Source organism: Poecilia latipinna, unplaced genomic scaffold (genome assembly GCF_001443285.1).
Source record: "Poecilia latipinna isolate Pla-1442-1.1 unplaced genomic scaffold, P_latipinna-1.0 Scaffold147, whole genome shotgun sequence".
NCBI lineage: Eukaryota > Metazoa > Chordata > Actinopteri > Cyprinodontiformes > Poeciliidae > Poecilia > Poecilia latipinna.
The window spans coordinates 336394-356534 of NW_015112763.1; the positions used below are offsets into that span (position 1 = coordinate 336394).

Below are 20141 nucleotides of genomic sequence, written 5' to 3' on the forward strand. Positions count from 1 at the left end.
TAAACCAGAGGATACATAAAAATCTTTGCCAAAACACCTAATTCTCACTTTTTCCTGGCTGTGTGAAGCTCTTTGGCTTCATCTAACCTGCACAGTAGGTGAGAGGTACAAACTCAAATGTGCCTGAAAGGCAATCTGATTAGCCATTTTTCAGAACACAAAGGCGAGCGGATAGAAAATATCCACGCTAGAATTATTACAAACTAAAGAGGTGGGGGCAGTTTATTTCAGCGACATGATTAGCTTCTTTCACAGAGCAAAAGATAGAAAACATAATTACGGGATAACAAAAAGACGGAGATTAAGTCCCCCGAGCCGCAGCCGTGTGCTTACATTATAATTAGAGATGGCTTAGCAAATAAGCCTGTGGGGGAACAGAAGACCCCGCCTGCAGTCTGGGAGACCCTTCGCAGCAAGCTACTGTTCCACAGTTTGGAAGGTCAGAGAGGGCAGCCATTTTTAACGGAATGTCAGGTGCCTTTAGTTTATGTTGTCATATATGGGGGCTTAATGAAAACGTCCCTGCTTGAACACAGCCGAAGCATAAAGGTCAAGATGCCCAGAAGCGCTCATTGCTCTATTGATCTCAGTTGTTGTAATCACACTGTAAACTATCCTGCCATGCTGGAGTCCATTTTACACATCAGCAATGATGAAGAGCACCTCTGGGTCCATCTGCCTCCTGTTCCCCCCCCAGCGTTTCCAGGTGATCCCATCTCATCCCCTGGCTTCTTTCCATGACCAGCAGCTGCTGATGGGACTCCCAATCCCCGGCCCAGGAGCCCGTTGCCAGGGACTACAAAAGGGCACCTCCACATCCACGCCTGTAGTTGCCATGGAAATCTGGAGTTTGGGCCTTCTTCCGCCTGCAGATGGCGACCCCGCACTCCGCTCTGGCTCTGCTCGGGGAAGAGAGAGGTGAAGCGGGGTGCAAGTGGCAGAGCGCTAGCTCAGTGTCAGGGCTTTGCACATTTAAATGCGTCTCCTCCGAGCGCTGCAGCAGCAGCTTTTGATTACATGCGAGTCAGGTGGAGATTCCCTGCAGGCATGTTGGGGAGAGGATGGGGGTGGCTGCTGTCTGCCTGCCAGTCACTGTTCTGCTATGCATCACTTCCAGATGTGCAAAGCTTATTCATGCGTTTTACAATGAAGATCTGGTTTTCTTTGCTAAATCTCATAAGTGCTGAAATGAAGCTAAGTAAAATGGGTCACATCTGGTGCAACATGTTTTCTATTATTGCAGGGTTCATGAAAGTCCTTTACTGTCTTCTTTGGTTGAATTTAGGGCTGGTGCACCGATTGGAGTTTTCTGGCCAATCCCTGATCACCGATCTTTAAAAAGCCTGACCTGCTGATTCCGATTTTGGAGAAATACCTTTTTTTTTGTTTGAAATGTTGCTAAATATAGCAAGAAAGTTGCTGAGTTGGCAAAAGTGGGGTGACTATTGTTAACTGCAAACGTGCAGACATGACCGGGTGGGTTTGGCAAATAGTCAAACTTCTCTGATCGCAGAGCAAAGTGGACAGTGGTTCATTCTCAGACCTTTGTTGAGATCGATAAGATGGCTTCAAATATAAGTATCGGCTGATAACCTGCCTTCCAAAATTAAGGAAATTTGCGCCAATTTCCTGAATTTTGGGAGGAAATCCCAAAATTTGGCAATTATCTCAATAATCAACTCATCACAATTAACCTCTTCAGGAGGTTAATTGTGATGACCTCAGGACCTCTCTCTGTTGTATTTCTCATTTCCCTTTTCTTTGTCAACTCCATGTCAGATTTGACAGACGTCTACCTAAATCAGACTGCACATCCAGGTTTGCCTCATCTTTAACATCTCAGAGGATCCGTGATCATTCTCCATTCTGCCGAGACGGATAATCGTAGACCCGCTCCCATGGATTCACCTGCTGGGATCAGTTTGCAGTATTTCTCACCAGGACGAGAAATACTGCAAACTGCAGCCGGTTCCCTGAAACCAAAAAGAAACGGTCCGACTCCTATTCAGGAAACATCTGCCGCAGTCTGGATGCTCATCGTCTGAGAAGTTTCTCACTCTGCTGCCGCTTGTGTCTCCCGTTCAACAGTTTCAGTACCCTGCACAAGTGTTAATTCCTCTTGACCTCATTCACATTACAAATACACACTTTGACATATTTAATTAAGATTTTATGTGATATAATAACCCGAATTAGGTCATATTTATAAAATGGAGGTGCGTTTATTTCCAGTTTTCTGAGTCATTACGTCTGCTGTAAATTTTTGTCTCCACCTGCTTTGCACATATACAGACCAAAATGTTAGCCGATTCATCATAGCTTATTCAGATTGGATGAAGAGCAGTTTTCAAATGTTGCAACAGAGTCTCATTTGGATTTTTGTTTGACCTTTGACCATGCCTCTGTACCTGTATCCTCTGGACATAGTGGAACAGGAGTGTGGCTATCTTCTTGACCAGTCAACAGATGCTCTAACCTGAGTCTATCCTTTATCTGAGAAGTTCAAACCTTGGGATGTTGTTCTTAATTTCTCCACACCTTTATCCCTGACCCATATCCGCTCCCTGATCTTCGTAATGCTGTTTTGTCTCCAGCAAACCTCTGAGGTCTTCACGGAACATCTGGACTCACACTGATTGCTTACTCTAAAAAACCCCCCCATTTTAACAGCAAAAAATGTGAAAAGGTTTAAGGGCTGTGAATACTCCTGAAAAACGCTTGATTCAAAGAGTTCAGTTCTGAAAAAAGGAGCCACTGCTTCGGATGAAAGCGGCTGTAATGAGCTGCTTTATGCTGGCAGCCTGGCATCTAATTACATCCTACAGGCTGCTGTGTGTGAAACGCAGTCAAATGCCGCCAGATATTTAACTAATTCAGCCGCTCAGATCCGGAGTGGGACCCACCGGGCCGCCGCACGCCGCGGAGCAGCGGTGGGTTTTCACTCATTTCTTCAGCACACAGTGTTCCGCAAAAGTCTGGAGTCACACAGGGACGAGGCAGCTGAGGAATTATTAAAGACAGGCAGGAATCTGGATCAGCGTGACGTGGACACGGCGTGTCTGTGACGACTGAGCACAAGTTTAGAGTCGGCGTGTAGTTTTAACTCCTCTTCATAAGCGTCATGATTATGGTCATGACTAGTATGCTTTTAAAATGTGATGCGTTTTGTCTCGCGAATTCCGCTACAAAGGCTTCACTCGCTCGTTAATTTTTAGCCAATAGATTTCTGAGGCGTTGAAGGACTGTCGGAAATGATGACTTCACACAAAAAATTGTCTTCCCCCCTTCCTCCATTTCATTTTGTCGTTAAAGAAGACACTTAGGGGCATAAAAGATCGACAAATCGTGAACATATTCCGTTTGCTTCATTTCATAAAAAACATTTTCCAGTTCTTGCTTGTGCAGCTGTAAATTTGATATGTAGTGTCACTTTATTCATATCCAATTTTTTTTATCTGTCACATGATTACAGTAATAAGAGATGCTTTACATCCAATTTAAATGATGACAAGAAGTCTGTTTCTTTGGTTGGAAAATAAAAACACAATGACAATTTGAAGACATTTTGAAGTTTGAAGCCAGCTGTATTTAAAAATACCCTATAAATGCTCAGAACTTTTAAGAAATTAAATAAATGAATATCAAACAAGGTGTAAATAATTGTACAAAAACGCTATGTTGTACTGAAGAATCCTGTAATTTAATCCATTAATTCAGTAGGAAAGTTAACAATGATTGACATCTGTTATCGATTTCCATGTGCCACCTTGTCTCTTTTTTTAGGTGTTTAGATGACATTATTTCCAAAGGTAGATTCCTAGATATAATGTCTATACTGAATTTTATATTCAAAACAAACATATATTGAAAGTTAACTTTATTTGTTTGTCCCAGTATTTCTTTTTTTATCTAGCAACACCCCTGGATGTAGAGGAGGAATTAATGCAGATCGTTAGTGTGGTAGAAAAGGATAATTAACACAAGAAATATGGAGGCAAATTATCAATTTATCAGTTACAATATGCTCATGTAGTATTCTCATTTCAGTTAAATTTCTCTATTTTTTATGTGTGCTGTTTGTTTATTTAGTCTGGGTATATATCCCATTAAGTTCAATTTGCATACCATTTATATAAGTTCAATATAAACAGGAGCATTCAGATTTGTCGTTTTTTAATATGACTGTTTAAATTAGCCTTTTAAAATACGAACAGTGATAAATTCCGAGCTTCATTTGGATACCTTTAACGCAGCTCGGCTCAGCTCAGTTGTGAGATCAGCTGATTCTACGCTGCCATTTTGTCCGGCAGAGCAGCAGTCAGTCAGTCAGTCCGTGCGGAGAAAGCTGTGAAGAGACTTCCCAGACAGCGTCACCGGACTGTTGGAGTGGGGGGAAAACACCCAGTAATGTGGTTGTAGCATCCGGAAAACAGCACCAGCCGAAGGGAAAGGACCGAGCCAAAGGAGCTGTCATTTTCAACTTACCGGGTCCGCCGGCTGGGCTCGGCAGCGCTCGACTCGACTCGGCTCGCTCTCTGCTTGGCTAATCTCTTTAGCTCTTCGGCTAGCTTCTCGCACCTTGAGGAGGAGGAAGAAGGGGAAACTGCGCTTTTCCTGGCTGTCATTGTTGCAGTAACCTCTGACAAACTTTGAATAATGCTCTCTTTAATTTCTTCTTACTTTCCCCACCGGAGCGGGCTCCAAACAGGCACTTTACTCGGGAAGCAGTGATAGCTTTAACAGCCGAGCTAACAAGTTGACGTGGAGGAGGAACTCAAGTTTTTCTTTCTTTTTTTTTTCTTTTTTTTTTCATTTTTTCTTCAAAGCTTTGATTTTTTTTTTTTTTTTTTTTTTTTTTTTTTTTTTTAAAAATTTTTTTTTTTTTTTTTTTTTTTTTTTTTTTTTTCATTTTACACGGATTACTTCTTTTTCTGCCAAACCGGACCCGGACTTGTCGCTTCTGGTGACTTAAAACAAAGAATTCGGGTTTTGAAGCAGCCTGTTAGCTATGTTTATTTGTGGCCAGAAAGTGATTTCAAGTGTTTCCAGATACCACTGTGGGACTCTTTCCTGGTTCGAGTACTGCAACGGAAACATTAGCTAACACACACTAGCCCACAACAGCGTCCTTCTGCTTTATTTATTTCACAAATACAAGGAATTAACTTTTCTTCTTCTCCCGTTTTTGCCACCCAGACAACTTATCTCCAAAGATAAACTGCTGGTTAAGTCAAATCGGTTTTACAGCAGCAGTGATCCGGAGCTTTGTCTGAAGTTTAAAGTTCTGTCCTGGATTGGAGCCGATCCATTGATTGGGTCGTTGTTCTGTCTGATTGAGTTGAGGGGGGAAAGAAACAACAGCGATGTCGGGCCAGTCTATTACGGATCGGATCGCTGCGGCGCAGCACAGCATGACGGGCTCTGCCATCAGCAAGGCGGTGTGCAAAGCCACCACACACGAAGTGAGCGGACCTAAGAAGAAGCACCTAGACTGTGAGTATGCCATCCTCTTTGAACGCGTTGACTGTCGGTCTGTGTTGCGCATACTTGGTTACTACCCTGCTGGCTGGACAGCATCACCGAGCTCACTGGATGCAGGCAGAAATCTCCTCTACTGAATTTTTTTCTCCTAGTAAAGGCGATCTGGGGAGGGACTAACAATGTTTCAATTAATTCCTGGCCAGACGATGGGGGTTGGCCCGTAGCAGTAGAGTCGTCACCTGTCTGACTGGTGAGCCATGTTTGGGTTTAGAATCGTCCATGAAACTGCAAGAATGTAGCTTGTTACTATTCTTACTCTTGTTTGATTAGTGATAGACTTGAAAATGAGGTGCATGCAGAGATATTATAGCCCCCCCAAGAGATTTCAAACAAACAGCTGTTTGTTTGGCGCCCCATTTATCCAAGCGCCCCCTTTAGTATTGCACCCCTATACTTAGAACACAGTGTGTACCCACTTTTTGCGTCACTGGTTAGGTATAACATTTTGATTGGAAATGCAACAAATTCAACCAAGAAACCTTAATAGATTAAAAAAAATATATTCCTAATGTTGTAAAAAGAAAAAAAAATATTTATCAGTTCTAATCATGCTTCTTGTAGCCAACAGATCCAATTTACATATAGAAACATATAAGCAGCTCAGTCCAATTACAGACTGGTTCAAATTCCTTTACATATGTCCCATTCCTAAGTACAGTGAAATAAAATTCAGCTCATGCAGCAGATATTGCACAGAGTTATTAACTTTGCAGCAAGTTCTCATACTGAGCATGAGAACGTACAAAGCAAATTTATATGTTAAAGGTAGTCTTTTAAAACTAAGTTTTCAGGGAGATTAAAGCTTATTTACCACTTTAGCAATTAATAAGCCAGAAGCTCCCACTGTTTTTTTTTTTTTTTTTAAGTCATAGCTCAGAAGCTAATCATTTACACTTGCTTTTGATCTTCTGCTTGACTTAGGGAAAACATTACCAGCTTCAGGCTGGTTGATTTATTTTAATGAGGTTGATAAATCTACATTTTAATTTGATGCTGTTTAGATTAATAAACGGCATCAATTTCTTTTTTGCTTTTTTCGAAATGGTGTAGGAGCCAGGTTTCAGTCAGCTGATGGGCCATGTGCAGCAACAGGTGGTGGAAGGGTAGTACTGTGTGAATCTTGCCCCGTATATCCCTAGAATGAAGTGATGTTTAGCTAGTTTTGGATTGAAATGATGGAGAATCTAATCGGATCAGCTGTTTGAATGGTGGTGTGTGTTTGGTTCTGATACAGAAAGAAGAGGTCTTAAATGGCTGTTTCAGCCCACATTTGTCCAGTTTAATCAAGTGCTCTTTATGTAGTCGGTATCTATCGTCTGTCTCCAATAATTAAGGCTTTTTCCCACTAAACCGATGTTGAGATACACTGGCAATAAAAGCCTCCCATGAGGATGGAGGAGTGGAGGCTTTTGGCTTGCTTTGATTTTAGCAGAAATCAGAATCTGAACCCTTGGAGACGATATCCTCAAGCGTGCAAGACCAACGGACTCTCTAGTGATAAGAAAACGGGGGAAGAAAGTACATTATTTGTTGATTATAAGATAAGAGAGGAGCATCTATGTAAATGGATACTGAGGAATCTATAGTTTTAATTAAAGCAACTGTACATTTTTGCCTTCAGTTAACATTTGATGACAAAGCATTAAAAGGAACCGAGTTGGTCGACACGCTGAGGTCAAAAGGTCAAAGTTGGGATTTTAGCTTTTTAAGTACACTACCTTATTGATTCAGTGTGTTCAATTTGAATAGTTGAACCAGTTGCCAACATAAAAAACATCTGAGGAATCTCCCTTTTATCCTAAACAGTAAACCATTGGTGTTTCTTGTTTACTTATTTGCTATCAAGATTTGTATCAAGAATTTCAAGGGGAAAAAAAAGCAGTTTATGCTGAATATGTGGAAACATTTGTTAGCTATAAGGGTGGACTTAGAATTTTATCATTTTTCTGGGTGCTATTGTGATTAAAAATAAAACTGATGATGGAAAAATTGTCTTTTTTAGGTAACCGTGTGACTATGAAAGCATAGCACAGCAATCATGGCGCCACAAATACCACTCTTGAAAAATCATTTTCAAATTTGCTGCTAGTTATTGATGTTCTTGTTGAACAAATAGTGAATAAAATAGTAAAAAAAAAAATCATATTGTTGTTAGTCAAAACAAAATTATTTAAAATTTATCGAGACAACAAGAAACCAAAATTCTTATTCTAATACAAAAGTTTCACAAAAAATGATAGACAATGCAAAAAATGTACACTCTTAGTTATCAAATTTGTGCTACAAAAGTAATATTTCTTATGATGGCAGTATTAATTTTGAGTTTTAGGGGAATTTCAATCTGATATGTCAGACTTGGAACTCTGTGTACAAATAAAATGCCTCAGAAAACAGGATAAACTGAAATATGAATTTTAATAATAGGATGTAATCCTATAACCTAAGCTTAATTTTCTATAAGAACAACAAATGGATCCATGGAAATGTGTTAAATCACTGCTTTGATTACTCTTTATTCACTTTGGCTCCAAAATAATCATAAAAAATACCATGAAATGTCACAAGATTACACATTTAACATGCATCAGTCAACTCAAGCGACTTTGGCCAGTTCACCAACACTTTGCCCCTTCCTGTAACCAAACAATTTCAACATTTTTTATTATTATTAAATGCCATAGACTTACAGTAAGTGCTGTTTATGGAATGTTCAAAAGCAGCAGTATGTCTGGCGGCTCGGATGCTGGAACAGTAAACTACACTTCCTTTAATAATAAGCCCTCTTATGGTTCAGACTCGGGCCAAAACCCTGGCTGCAGGTTCCTGTTGTAAAGACTTCAAGGCAAGTTGCGGACGGAGATAACGGCGTGACTGACGGAAACAACAAAAGGCCGGTCTTTCGTCAGACATTCAGCCCAGGAAGGACAAAGTGTGCTTGCCGTGTTTCCACAGAGGGACACAGTTGACCCCACACTGTCCCTGCTTACATTAGAAAACGCATATTGCCCAATGTGGCAGCAACAACCTGAGTTTGCCAAACTTTTTTTTTCCTTTTAAGCCATTTCAGCTGTCAGCTAAGCACAGCAGAATAAAGGGATGCATCAAAGGTGAAAATGGGATCACAAGCCGGGTATTTCTGCACAGCAGGACCACTGCTCGTCTTCGACATTAAACGGACCAAATGTGCTGAAGTTCTGTTTCTGGGAACTGCCTGGGTCGGCACGGGCCCGCGCGTTTGATCGATGCTTCGGCTCGGCTGCCTCGCATCCGTCAACGCCTCTTCACTCGCAAGACTCAGCTGCTGACGTTCCACAAAAAAAAAAAAAAAAAAAAAAAGAAAGGGGGCATTGTCCCCCCGCCGCTTTGTGAACCCGGGCCAGACCCTTCCAACCGATGCACCATTTCAAGTTTAATCATTGGAGCTTATTGATTTCTCTGAGAGAGCAACAACCTCTGTGCCGTAGGGAGGGAACGGCCTGTTTGTCCTTTTATTCGTCCGTGTCATGATTTTTGCCGTAAATGCTGCCGGCCTGTCAGATTTGTCATCTTCATATAGCTGTAGATGTGCGGGGCCAGAAGGGACGCAGGAGGCAGGTCATAGGTTTGTTCAGCACTTGTGTTGACGTGGAGTCGATAGTGGAGAGCTGGAGGCAGGATTTGGTAACTAATCCCACTGTGAGTGATCTCATTACACCTCTAACAGGTATGAGAATGTTGCTTTGGAAGTCCAAGAAGACCATTCACAAGTGGCGCGTCACACACTTTTTTTACTTGTTGAGTTAAATTTTGTTTTTTCATAGATGGCTTAAATTTTCTCCGGAGTAGGAATCTACATAATTGTAGTATCAGACTGCTGATGGAGACTACATACTTTCCATCAACGTCCATTGCTTTTTGAAGAATTTTGAATTAATACAAGTTGCAACATTTCATTTCCCTTTGGGATCAATAAAGTACTTTTTGAATTTCAAATCAAATTTGCGCTGAATGTTATTAGGAAATAATTTGATCAGAGCTGAAACGATTAATCGACTCGATTGTGATTAATCGATTATGGAAATAACAAGAAAAACAACTTTTGCTATTAAAATTAATCCAAAATAAACAGATTAGTTGACAGTAAAATATATATTTTTTGCTGTAGATGCATCCTTTGCTAAAAATGATCAAATGCACACTTAACTATAACATTTTACGAAGCAAATTTTTTTTCTTTTTCAAAAAAGCAGTTTAATTATTTTCTTATTTGATCTCTTAATGTATTTCTAATGTTGTGTAAAAAATAAGGCTGAAGTGGTTACATAAAAAACATTTCCTTTTATCCGATTAATCGATTAATCATCTGAATAATGTTACTTAAATAATCATTAGTTGCACTCCTACGTTTGATTGCAATATTATTGATGACGGCATAGATTACATTCACTTTGTTTTGCATAAATTCAAGCTTCTCCCTTCTCTCTGTTAGCTTTAGCCTCCACTTAAAGTCCTTCCAATTGGCCAGATACACTAACAACACACACAGTTTCAGAACAAAATATTGCATCAGTGTGCTCCTTTGAGATGTAACACACGTTGAGAACTGAAATAGGGAGTGTTATTTGCTACGTTTCTTGGTCTGGATCCACATTTGAATAGCACCACCTTATGATTGTGCAAACAGGACTTCCTGTATCTAATCTCGGTACTTTACGGTCTCCTGTAGGTATTTACCAAGTAAGGCAATGCTGTGCTGATGATGTGACTCTCGTCTTCCTGCTTTTGGTTCCTTGTAAACATAGTCATTAAATTTAGTATTTCCTTCCAAACAATACTTGCATCTTTTAAAGGAAAAACATTAGTCTTGCTAGAGTTGCTGCTTTTGGTAGTAAAATAACTTGGTTTTACCCAGACATTTTGACTCTCACCAAAAACATTTCTTCTACATTAAACAAGCAAGAAGACCAAAAGAATGCATTGCATTATCATTCAATTTTTGAAAAATTGAGTGTTGTTTACATAGTTGAACAATATTTATTGTGTAGAACAAAATTCTCATAAGTGCTGAACTCTCCAGTTGCAGTTGACCAGATTTATCTAGGGAAATGAAATGATAAAACTGCACATCACAACTGGCTAAAAGATGCCAACGTTGGCATCCAGTTTTACAGCATTCCCTTTGTTTTTCCTCTCTGAAATTCTTATTCTAGCCAAATTGAATTATCTTGTACTCCTAGCTACTCTACAAAGCATTTTTTAGCTAAGCAAATCTTAACTTTAAACTGGAAATCACAAAAAACTTTAGTTTTCAGTGTTTTTGTTTCCTATTTTAATGGTCTGACACCGCTCTAGCTTTGAACATGGATTGTGTCTCTGAATCTGGGCAGTATTTGGTCATTTGTAATTAAAAGAAGTAAAATATTTGACTGTAATCTTTAAGTGTACCATTGTGAAGATTATTACAGACCATCTTGGAATCTTATGCTGAAAGCATAAAGAAGCCTCCTGTTCACTACTTCAGAGCTTAAAAACTGTGAAACGGTTCACTAATGAAGTAGTGTGGAAGTTGTTTTTAATGGGACTAGTTGTCTCTCTGAGTGAACCACCTTCTTGACTGTGTCAGGATAGTTATAGAGTCACTCTACCTCCAAAAGGCAAAAAATAACTTCTGCCAATTCTGCAAAGTGCAACCTGGAATAAATGCCCATCTGTTGGTGAAATGTAGTCGAACCTCTCTAATATGCCTTTTATTATATTTGTCAAGAGGCACATCTGTTAAGAAGTGCGTCTGTGAACGCAAACCCAGTCTGTGCCTCGCCTTTTAATTGCTTATTTTTTGGGGGCAAAAAAGAAAAACCCCCAGCCAGTTTGCTGGTTGTTAGATTCTTATTAGAGATTCCCTATCTGGATCTGTGGATGAGCTGGTAAAAAGCTGTCATGTTCTGAAGCAGCCTGCCAACAGTAAGATGTCAGAAAAGATGCATTATAGATGCTGTTTGAAGCCACAGCTGAACTGCAGTTGCTCGGTCGGATCCGGGCGTAGTCACAGCATCGAGCTCTTTCAACAAATGCAGGCGCTTGGCAGCTCTACCATCCATCCAGCTATCATGCTCACAGCTTCGCATTTGCTTAGCCCTCTACAAGTTGCTAGAGAGAAACGCACAGCAGTGACAACTTATAGACTCAGAACTTAGGCTGGATTGTGTCTTTTTTTTGCTTTTCTGTATCTATTTTTTGCCATTTTTATATCTATTTTCCTTTGTTTGCTACATTTTGACATGTTAAAACCTCAAGTTCAATGTATTTTTTGGGAATTTTATGTGATGGACCGAGACCCAGTGTGTTATAAGCCTGGCGGGTCACCAGGCTTTACTTGTGCCCCCACCAGACTAAAAATTGTTTATTTATTTTAGATTTTTTAAAATGTTTGTCTTCATTAGGACTTTATAGTTTGCATTTAAATATTGTAGCAGACTGCACACCTGCGGATTAAAGCAGAAATCATGAGTAATCTTTATAAATCAAAATTCAATTTTGAATCAAATCGCAAGATGGTTAAATATTCCCAACCAGACAGATGAATACTGGCTGGACAAACTCTTGTTCGGATTCTCTCCATCCAACCCGGCTGACCTCAACCTACTTTGCCAAGACCAGAGGGAAACAGTCAGCCTCCAAAGTTGGTAAAACACACAACAAAAGTCTTTGGAGGCTGAACTCAACAGGAAAACCATATTTGTTTGTCATAAAATCCAAGTGTAGTCATTTGTGGCTGTAATGGCACAAAGTGCGATAAAGTTTAACTACGACTATACAGACACAAGACATCGTAATTGCTCATCGTAATTATCTTGGCACGGATTCGCCACCAGCAACTGTTGCCGTCGTGCAGCCGGCCGCGAGTTGATCTCAGCGGCGTATTTGTGCCTAGACCTAATAACCGAATAACCCTGGCAGTAGCCTCTGAGCGCTGCCAGCGGAGAGCCTGTGTGGGACCTGGAGGGAGAGAGGAGGCCGGGGGGAGGCCGGGGTGAGTCCGCTCACCGGAGCAGTCTTGACCTTCACGCTCCGCCGGTGGAAATAAGTGTTGCTTTAAAGCCATTTAGTGTTATGATTTGGACCGTCCACCTCAATTAACCCCCAGCGTGTGAGTCGCGCAGCAACAACCGCCAATTCTTTCCCGTGATGGCAGGAGAGAACCCCCCTTTTTATCCCCTCACTGTTTTTATGGTGATTATTGTCATAAACATCGGCAGACGCTGTGCTGTTGGAATACGGTTCTCTACTTGCACACCTGCTTTAGGTTTTCCCGTCGCCAAGGTGAGGGTTATTGAGCGTTAAATCCAGCCTTTGTCAACATGCTGCGGCCCGTGCCGGCACTGGAGCCGTTTCACCATCTCCCAACTGTCAGAGAGAAGTTGTGACATTTAAACTCAAATTTAGTTTCCTCCTCGGTGCCCTGCAGTTGTCATAGCAGCGGCTAAGTCAGCTGGTTCTTGTTGAATGGGCTAAGGTTTGCCGTACAAGAAGTTGTTGAAGTGTTTTATTTATTTTTTCTTAAATCTTTGTAACAGTCACTGACTGGGTGCTTGCTTAGCGTGTTGTTGACCCACCCGGCCTCCCTTTGGAGGGTCCTCAGCAGGTCAGGTAATGGAACATTTATTAATCTGAGCTGAATGGAAACTTCTGGAGCTGCTTTTGTGCTCCTGGTATTTATCGACTATGCTGAGCGAATGGGGGCTGGAGGGAGGTGGGGAGGGGTCAACTTTCTCCGGCGCGCCGACTCTCGAGAACAATTCACACCCCGAAGTCGCATGAGAGGTACTTGATAGTCATGTGAGAGCCATTAGAGTTGTATAAATGGACGTGTGAATGAACTGATAAATGGCAGGTAAGTGCTGGCTTTTTCCAGCTCCTTGATAATGCGCTAGCAATTATGCCCGTCTGACCCGACTCTTAGCTTTCTTCTTTTCTTGGCGAAGGGCTGAATGAGAGAAAGACGAGTCTTTAAATCAACCGAGCCTGGCTTATTCAGGGTAAAAATCCAAAGAATGAATTGATGTTGGATTTTTAACAGAAAGAAGAAAGCTTAGTTTTCACCAACATGTTGTTATGGTGCTCCTTGAAGATGACGCATGTTTTAAGGGAAAGTGTGAAATGTCACTGCAGGTGTGTGGCTTAATAATGAGTTAATGTTTTAGGCTGATTGGCTCTTTCTGGTCGTTGCTAAGCAAGTTCATTACTGTTGCCTGGTAGTTGGGTACAATTTGATCAATAGCATAATAAAAACCATTTGTGCTATTCATACTCGTACAGCATAATGTGATATACTGTAGCCTGAGTGTTCTGTAGAGCCGCCTGCTTTTAATAACTGCAACTAATGACTATTTCAGTTATTGATTATTCTATCAACTATTATTCTGACAATTAATAGGATTAAAAAATTGCTACATCCTGCTGACTTTTTATTTAAATACTTTTATGCAATATTAGAAAAACATTAATGGACACAAATAAATATTTTTTTTTTTTCTTAAGATGCAATAAAACATTCCTTTAGTGAATGCTTGATGATTTGTAGCATCTGGAGTTAAAAATATCAACATGTGAAAAGCTCAGCCCTTTCTTCTTAACATCAGTCCAGTGGAGGGCTGATCTGTTTTTTTTTTTTTCCTTTCTTTTTTTTTTTTGATTTACTGATTAATAATTGGGTAGCAAATTATTTCTATTTGGCTTGATTACTGTTACTGTAATTACTGTTATTTCAGCATTTTCTGTACTTCAGTAAATGATTAATCGATTACTAAATTGGTTGGGGATTGTTCCAATAATCGATTAATCACAATTAATACGATAAATGGTTTCAGCCCCTGATTTTTGACCTTTGACCAGGTGACTACCTGCTGTTTACAGGCTGTCAGAAGATCTTACAGAAGGATCTACATGTATGACTCGGCGTGTATTATTATTGTTTTTAACATCACCATTATTAGAGGAAGTATTAACTTCTCCATATTAACAGTTTTTATTGTTACCCCATCATGGAGTTGAAGATTAAGCGTCCAGTCGCATCATGGTGTCAGATTCAAATACAGTAGAGTTTAATTCAGGTCATTTAACACCAATGGGTAAGAAGTCCATCATATGGCATTGTTCTGTTGACCTTTCAGTAACCTCTAACCCTGAGCAACCATGAGGTGACAGTGGAAAGGAACATTTGCAGGATGTCTGTGCATCCTTTAAAATGTCAGAAAAAGGCATAAAGTTTTGTATCTACAATTAAGGCCTTAAAATGCTTAATTTCCTTTTTTTTAATGCAAGTTGGCCTTAAATACATTAGTCACTGGTATTAAAATTTGTCGTGCAGGATTATTACATCTATTATGTAGCTGTTGTTTTTTTTTTCGTTTTGTTTTTTTTTTTCCTTGTAGCACTTTTCTGTCAGGCAAGTTTTGGGTAACACGCAAACAACTTTCTGTTACTTGATGCGGTTAGCTGCTAAAATACTTTTGGTAGCTAGCTAGCTTTTTTGCATCTATCATGGATAAGTGCAAATTTAGTGGCAGTTGGCTGGATGGCTTTAGTTTTTTGCCGTTGGGCCACTTCTGTTGCCAACCCATATGATGGCATGCACATTCTGTGCAAAGAACCAAAACCTTTAAGTTTGGTACTATATGGGGTTAAGATTGTAGAGAGCTATATGCACAAAGCTGCTGGGAAGAGCCACAGAGACCTCAGAAATGTTAGCTTTTGCTATTGTTGCTTGCAATACAGCAGGATTCCCCCAACCCTCCTGTATATTTATGGTTTTTTCAGTCTTAAATTTCATTCCAAGTGGCATTAAAAAAGATCTAAAAGTCTTAAATTTGCTGAAACACTTTCAGTGGAAAGACAAAGAAAGTAGCTCACAGTAGCTCTACCGATTTATCCCTCTAGAAATGAAATGCCGCTAATCTCAGAAGGCCTTATCCAGGAGTACTTGCTACCAAAAGAAGAGTTCAGCTGAAATATCCACGACTTTAAAGCTTGTATCGTCCGTGAAGACTTGCAAGCACGTTTGTTTCCCGCAGCAAGCACAGAGCTAGCTCTGCTTGCACATCACTACCAGCCTTGTCTGGTTTACAGAGTCTGCGGGTTGCTCTTTGGGCAGGAAGTTACAAGAGCTTGAGTTCATGTGGTTTCAGTTTCACCTTGCGTCTAGATAGTGCCCACTCAGACTTTCCCATTGCTGGCGACAAAGCTTCCGGATAACCTTGATGTTTTTTGTTTCGCTGTGCCTGCGAACACCTGTGTGAATCTTTTTAGGTTCTAAAACGGAAACAGAAAGGAGCTGGTGCCAGTCACAAACCAGTTTTTCTCACTGTAAGCAAGTTCTTATGCTGTCAGGGCAGCAGAGAGAGAAAGGGGGAAGGGTGGGGGGTGGGGGTGGAGGTGGATCCTTTGAACCAGTCCGGGAAGCGTTGGAAATGCCTCGGTCAAAAAGCGGTAGTACATAATTAGGGCCAAGGCTAACCAGCTAGGCTGAGCTGCATCCATTTTTCACTTTTGCTGGTGAGCCTCTGCTTTATAATGTGCCTTCATAAATGTTGGATCTCACAGAGAGACGGATGTCGTGCGTATATACTTTCTGTTGATAGGCAGCGCTTTGATTTCTGGTTACAGGAAGGAGGAAGAGATTCCAGACCGCAGAGTACGCTGGAGCCGAAGAGAAGCTTCACATCTGGCCTCGGGCTTCGACTCCCGTCTCCACAAATACGTCTCTATGTTTTATTCATCTCAAAACTCCCAACATTTAGATGTTGTTAGTGTTCATTTTCCCACCACACAATATCAGGAGAGGATTTACAGTTTGACTCTGAAGCTTAATATTTACGTTTCAAGCCGTTTCTGGCCCTGCAGTGCCGTCACGTACTCCCAATATATTCTTTGCCCTTCCCATTTCCCATTACGCAGTGTACACACATGCCCAGGTTTGCTGTCGTCCAGAGAGTGGGCAGTATTGAAACTTTTTTAATGAATTGAAAGAGCTCAGTGTCGTTTCAGAACATGAAGGGAGAGAGAGAAAAAAGAGAGGCTGGCCAGCTCATTTAGTGCCACTTGATTTAGATTCCAGCCCCTGATAGAGCCGCTGCTGGGTGGAGCCGGTTAGCAGCCCAGCCGAGACGCCTGTGTCTTAAGTAATTGTAGGTGAGCCTAATGCTATCTAAACAGGGCCAGGGGGTGGAAAGCCACTCTTTGCCTCTGCAGAGGGGAGATAGGCTTGGGTTTTGGACTACGAGGCAGGAAAAAAAAAAAAAAAAAACGGCTTACCACTCGCCGCCCGTCTGGATGCGTCTGTTTCAAGTCGAGCCCGAGGGAGTGCACGTGTTGTGGAGTGTTTAGTGTGAGACCCTAAGTATGTGACTGTGTGACAAGCAAGACGGTGGAAGTGAGGGGGGAGAGTGAAATTGAAACAGTTTCGGAGTCTCGAGGGAGAGCTTTAGTCTGTTTTAGTGCGTATTGAATAGGTTGCAAAGCAGCTCCACAGTCTGGGAACATGTAATTATACACCACAACACACACAGGTTGTGATTGAGTGAACAAATATCACTGCAGGGGGGGTCACAGTGAGAGACTGCATGATCACTCAGGTCATTAAATTAAACAGAGAAACAGCCTTGGTATGTTTCTGTGTCATTTTTCTTTGTTGTACTGCCAAAAAGTGGCTTTAATTACAGTGTTTCCTCTACATGTAATTGATCGTGGCGCACACTGCTACGGCAAAATAACGACTGCCACACCTTCAGAAGGAAGTTATTTTTATATAAATATTTTAAAACAATGTGAAGTATCATCAGAGTTTGAAACTTTAAAACTGTTAAACGTTTGTCAAAGCTGGCTACTGTGCGCTGTGCTGGTTTCCGGAGTGAAGGAAAACTATAGACAATGGTTTGAAGTAGAGGCAGAGCAAAAAGCGAAACAAAGGAACCTAAGGAAGGTTAAGTAGATGCATTTTTAGTTCAAGCCTGTGAAAACAAGACTGTTAACATATGTTGCATTTGAAAGACGGTAGTGAAGCTAAAAAGCATAGTTTGGCGTTTTGAACAGCTTAGCGTGTCAGGTAATTTGTCCGTTGAGCCTCATCTCTGATTGCATTTTCAGATGATCATGTTAAAATATTTTCAGAAGAGGAGGAAGGAACCAGACAGACATTGAGGAAATGTTGGATAGAAATGCTCGATGTTCTTCATTGTCACACAGTTGCCTCAAGTTCCGAGGAATATAGAAACCCTCTGCACTACACATCTAACCCACCCTACACTTGTTTAAACTTCTGGAAAATCTATTAAATATAGATTTTCATTATTAATAGAAATCCCTTTTGGATGCTGCTGAAGCTGTGGCTCTCGTAACAAGCTGTAAAGGCAGACAGAGGGTCAGCGAGTGCCTCTGCAGGCCTCACCGGTTCATGCACACAGCGGCCAGGTTTCAAAATGCACCTGACGAGTCAATAGCACCGAGCAAGTGGTTAGTTAATATCCTGCATCTTCAGCCATTCAGCAATGCTAGTGCAGTTTGCCTTTAAAAAGCGCACAGAATTCACTGTAATCATTTGCCTTTATGCTAGTTCTACTTATTTTCTTATACCTTTCATGACAGAGGCACTTTATATGTTGTATCCAAACTCCTGCTCTTTGTGATATTATTTATTTTTTGTTAACTCCAGTCTGGAGTTAAAAAAAGGCTTTAATGACCCTACTGTACATTAACACACACTCACCAAAACACTAATGGCTGTACCAGAACACTAGGCAACAGAAGCCCAAATGGTACAAAAGTTAGTTGCATTTTCTTTAAAATGGCACTTTGTGCTGTCATCTGGATCTCAAACGACTATTTTTAGGCGTTGGGCTTTTAGCAGTGGTACGGCTTCTGAAGTTCGTGGTACCTCTAGAAGCTAAACGATTGCAATAGATAAAACTGGCCCTTTTCTTGCTTATTGCAGGGTTTCTGCAAGGTCTTGAATTTAGTTATCTAAAATTAAGGTCTTAAAATTGTCCCCGTTTTTGAAACGAGGAGTCTCATCTAAATTCATGGGCTGCGTTGTTCTTTTCTCCGGATTTGAAGGACGGGTTCACAGCCAACCGTGTCCCCAGACTCATTGAGAGCCAACTGGGCGATTTTTGTTCTTGTAACAATGGCGAATGGAGCGGGAACTCTGTATACTTTTAAATATTAAAATATGGAGTTTCAAAAATTAAACAAAACGGTTGTGTTAGGTTTTTGCAATTTGCATAGACGTGTATTTAATCCAATTTTCATACAAAACATGTATTTAATGAATGAATTTAATACATTAATATGGTTTAAATTTCTAGCTCTATTTTACCATCTTGTGTTTATCGCCGTGAACTGCTCAGTTATCATGATATTGATTTTAGTCCTACCGTCATGGTTTTAAGCATTTCTGCGTCGTCGTGTTTTTCTTCATCACAGAACTGAACTAAAGATGAAAACAGGTTGGAGTAGTTGGCGCCACTCATGTTTAGCCACTGAGCATAAGAGGCTTTTTTTTTTCTCAATGCGGCTGAGAACAAAGGTTACAGTTTGAACGTTTAACTTTATTAAACTGACTAACAAAGCATCTGTTTTTGTTTTTTAGGAACTTTGTAAAGTTTGGCTTTTGGTTTTTAGACTGACAGTCCCTCACCAGTACCTCCACCAACACCATGACTTGACTGTCCTTTACTCTTTCACTATAAGGGAGTTTAAATTTCAGACGCCCCATAACAGATGTCAGTAAACGATGTCATCAGTTACTACTATAAAGCCTATTGTATGATGTTTAGAAGGCCAGATATTTTCCAAATGTCCTTTAATCCAAAAGTTATGTTGTTTTTGTGCGTCTTGACTTTAACTGGATCCAACTTGCAGAAACCCTGTGATGAACGTTAATTTTCCTGGGAAACTCCACCGGACCTGGTTAGGTTAAGCGTCGTTCTCTGGGAGGAACCCTCTGCTTCACCCCTCTGCTCATAAGAGAACTCTAAATAATCATTTGACCTCCTGTTTCAGGTGACGACGGCTCACAGTTTGAACTGAGATTTGTCTGCCGGAGTATGTGCGTGTGTTTGGGAACATTCAGTGCCTCTGTTCCCGTCCTGTTCTGATGTCTGGTTATTTTTAGCAGCGCTCTCTCTCAGGAGCCCTTGGGCTGGGTTCAGCGGCTTATTTTTCTTTCCGTCTCTTACCTGCTTGCATGTTCAGCTGCCCGCCATTTTCCCCCCCCCTTTTTTTTTTTTTTTTTTTGTTCTGTCAGACTGCTACATGTTCCCCCAAGAAGTTGGAGCAGAGACACTAAGACAGGCATGCACAGACTTCAATCCCATTCCCTTGACGTGATTTCCCAAATTCCCCTGCTTGAAAAACAGTTGGGTAGAAGAAGACGGGGAGTGTCACTTTCACTTTCTATCTCTCCTTGACGAGGAAATAAAAGTTAGGATCTCAAATGGGGCATTAAAGGGTAGTCCTAAAATTGAATCAAAGGGGGAATTACATCTATAAAACCAGATGTAGTCTAATAGACCAACTTGTACTTGCCTTAGTGCAGTGGTTCCCAAACTTTTTCTTCTGCGCCCCCC

The 20141-nt window shown here is 40.8% G+C and overlaps 1 protein-coding gene across 3 annotated transcripts in view; it reads left to right on the forward strand.

Annotated features, from left to right (window-relative positions):
* The first annotated feature begins 4898 nt into the window (after window positions 1-4898).
* Window positions 4899-20141, forward strand: part of LOC106945521 (phosphatidylinositol-binding clathrin assembly protein) — a 106652-nt gene continuing 91409 nt past the window's right edge. For all 3 annotated transcript variants that reach the window (XM_015029256.1, XM_015029257.1, XM_015029258.1), the window contains exon 1: window positions 4899-5493. In XM_015029256.1, the coding sequence (XP_014884742.1) occupies window positions 5364-5493 (130 nt within the window). In that variant the 5' untranslated portion in view covers window positions 4899-5363. The remainder of the gene's footprint in view (window positions 5494-20141) is intronic.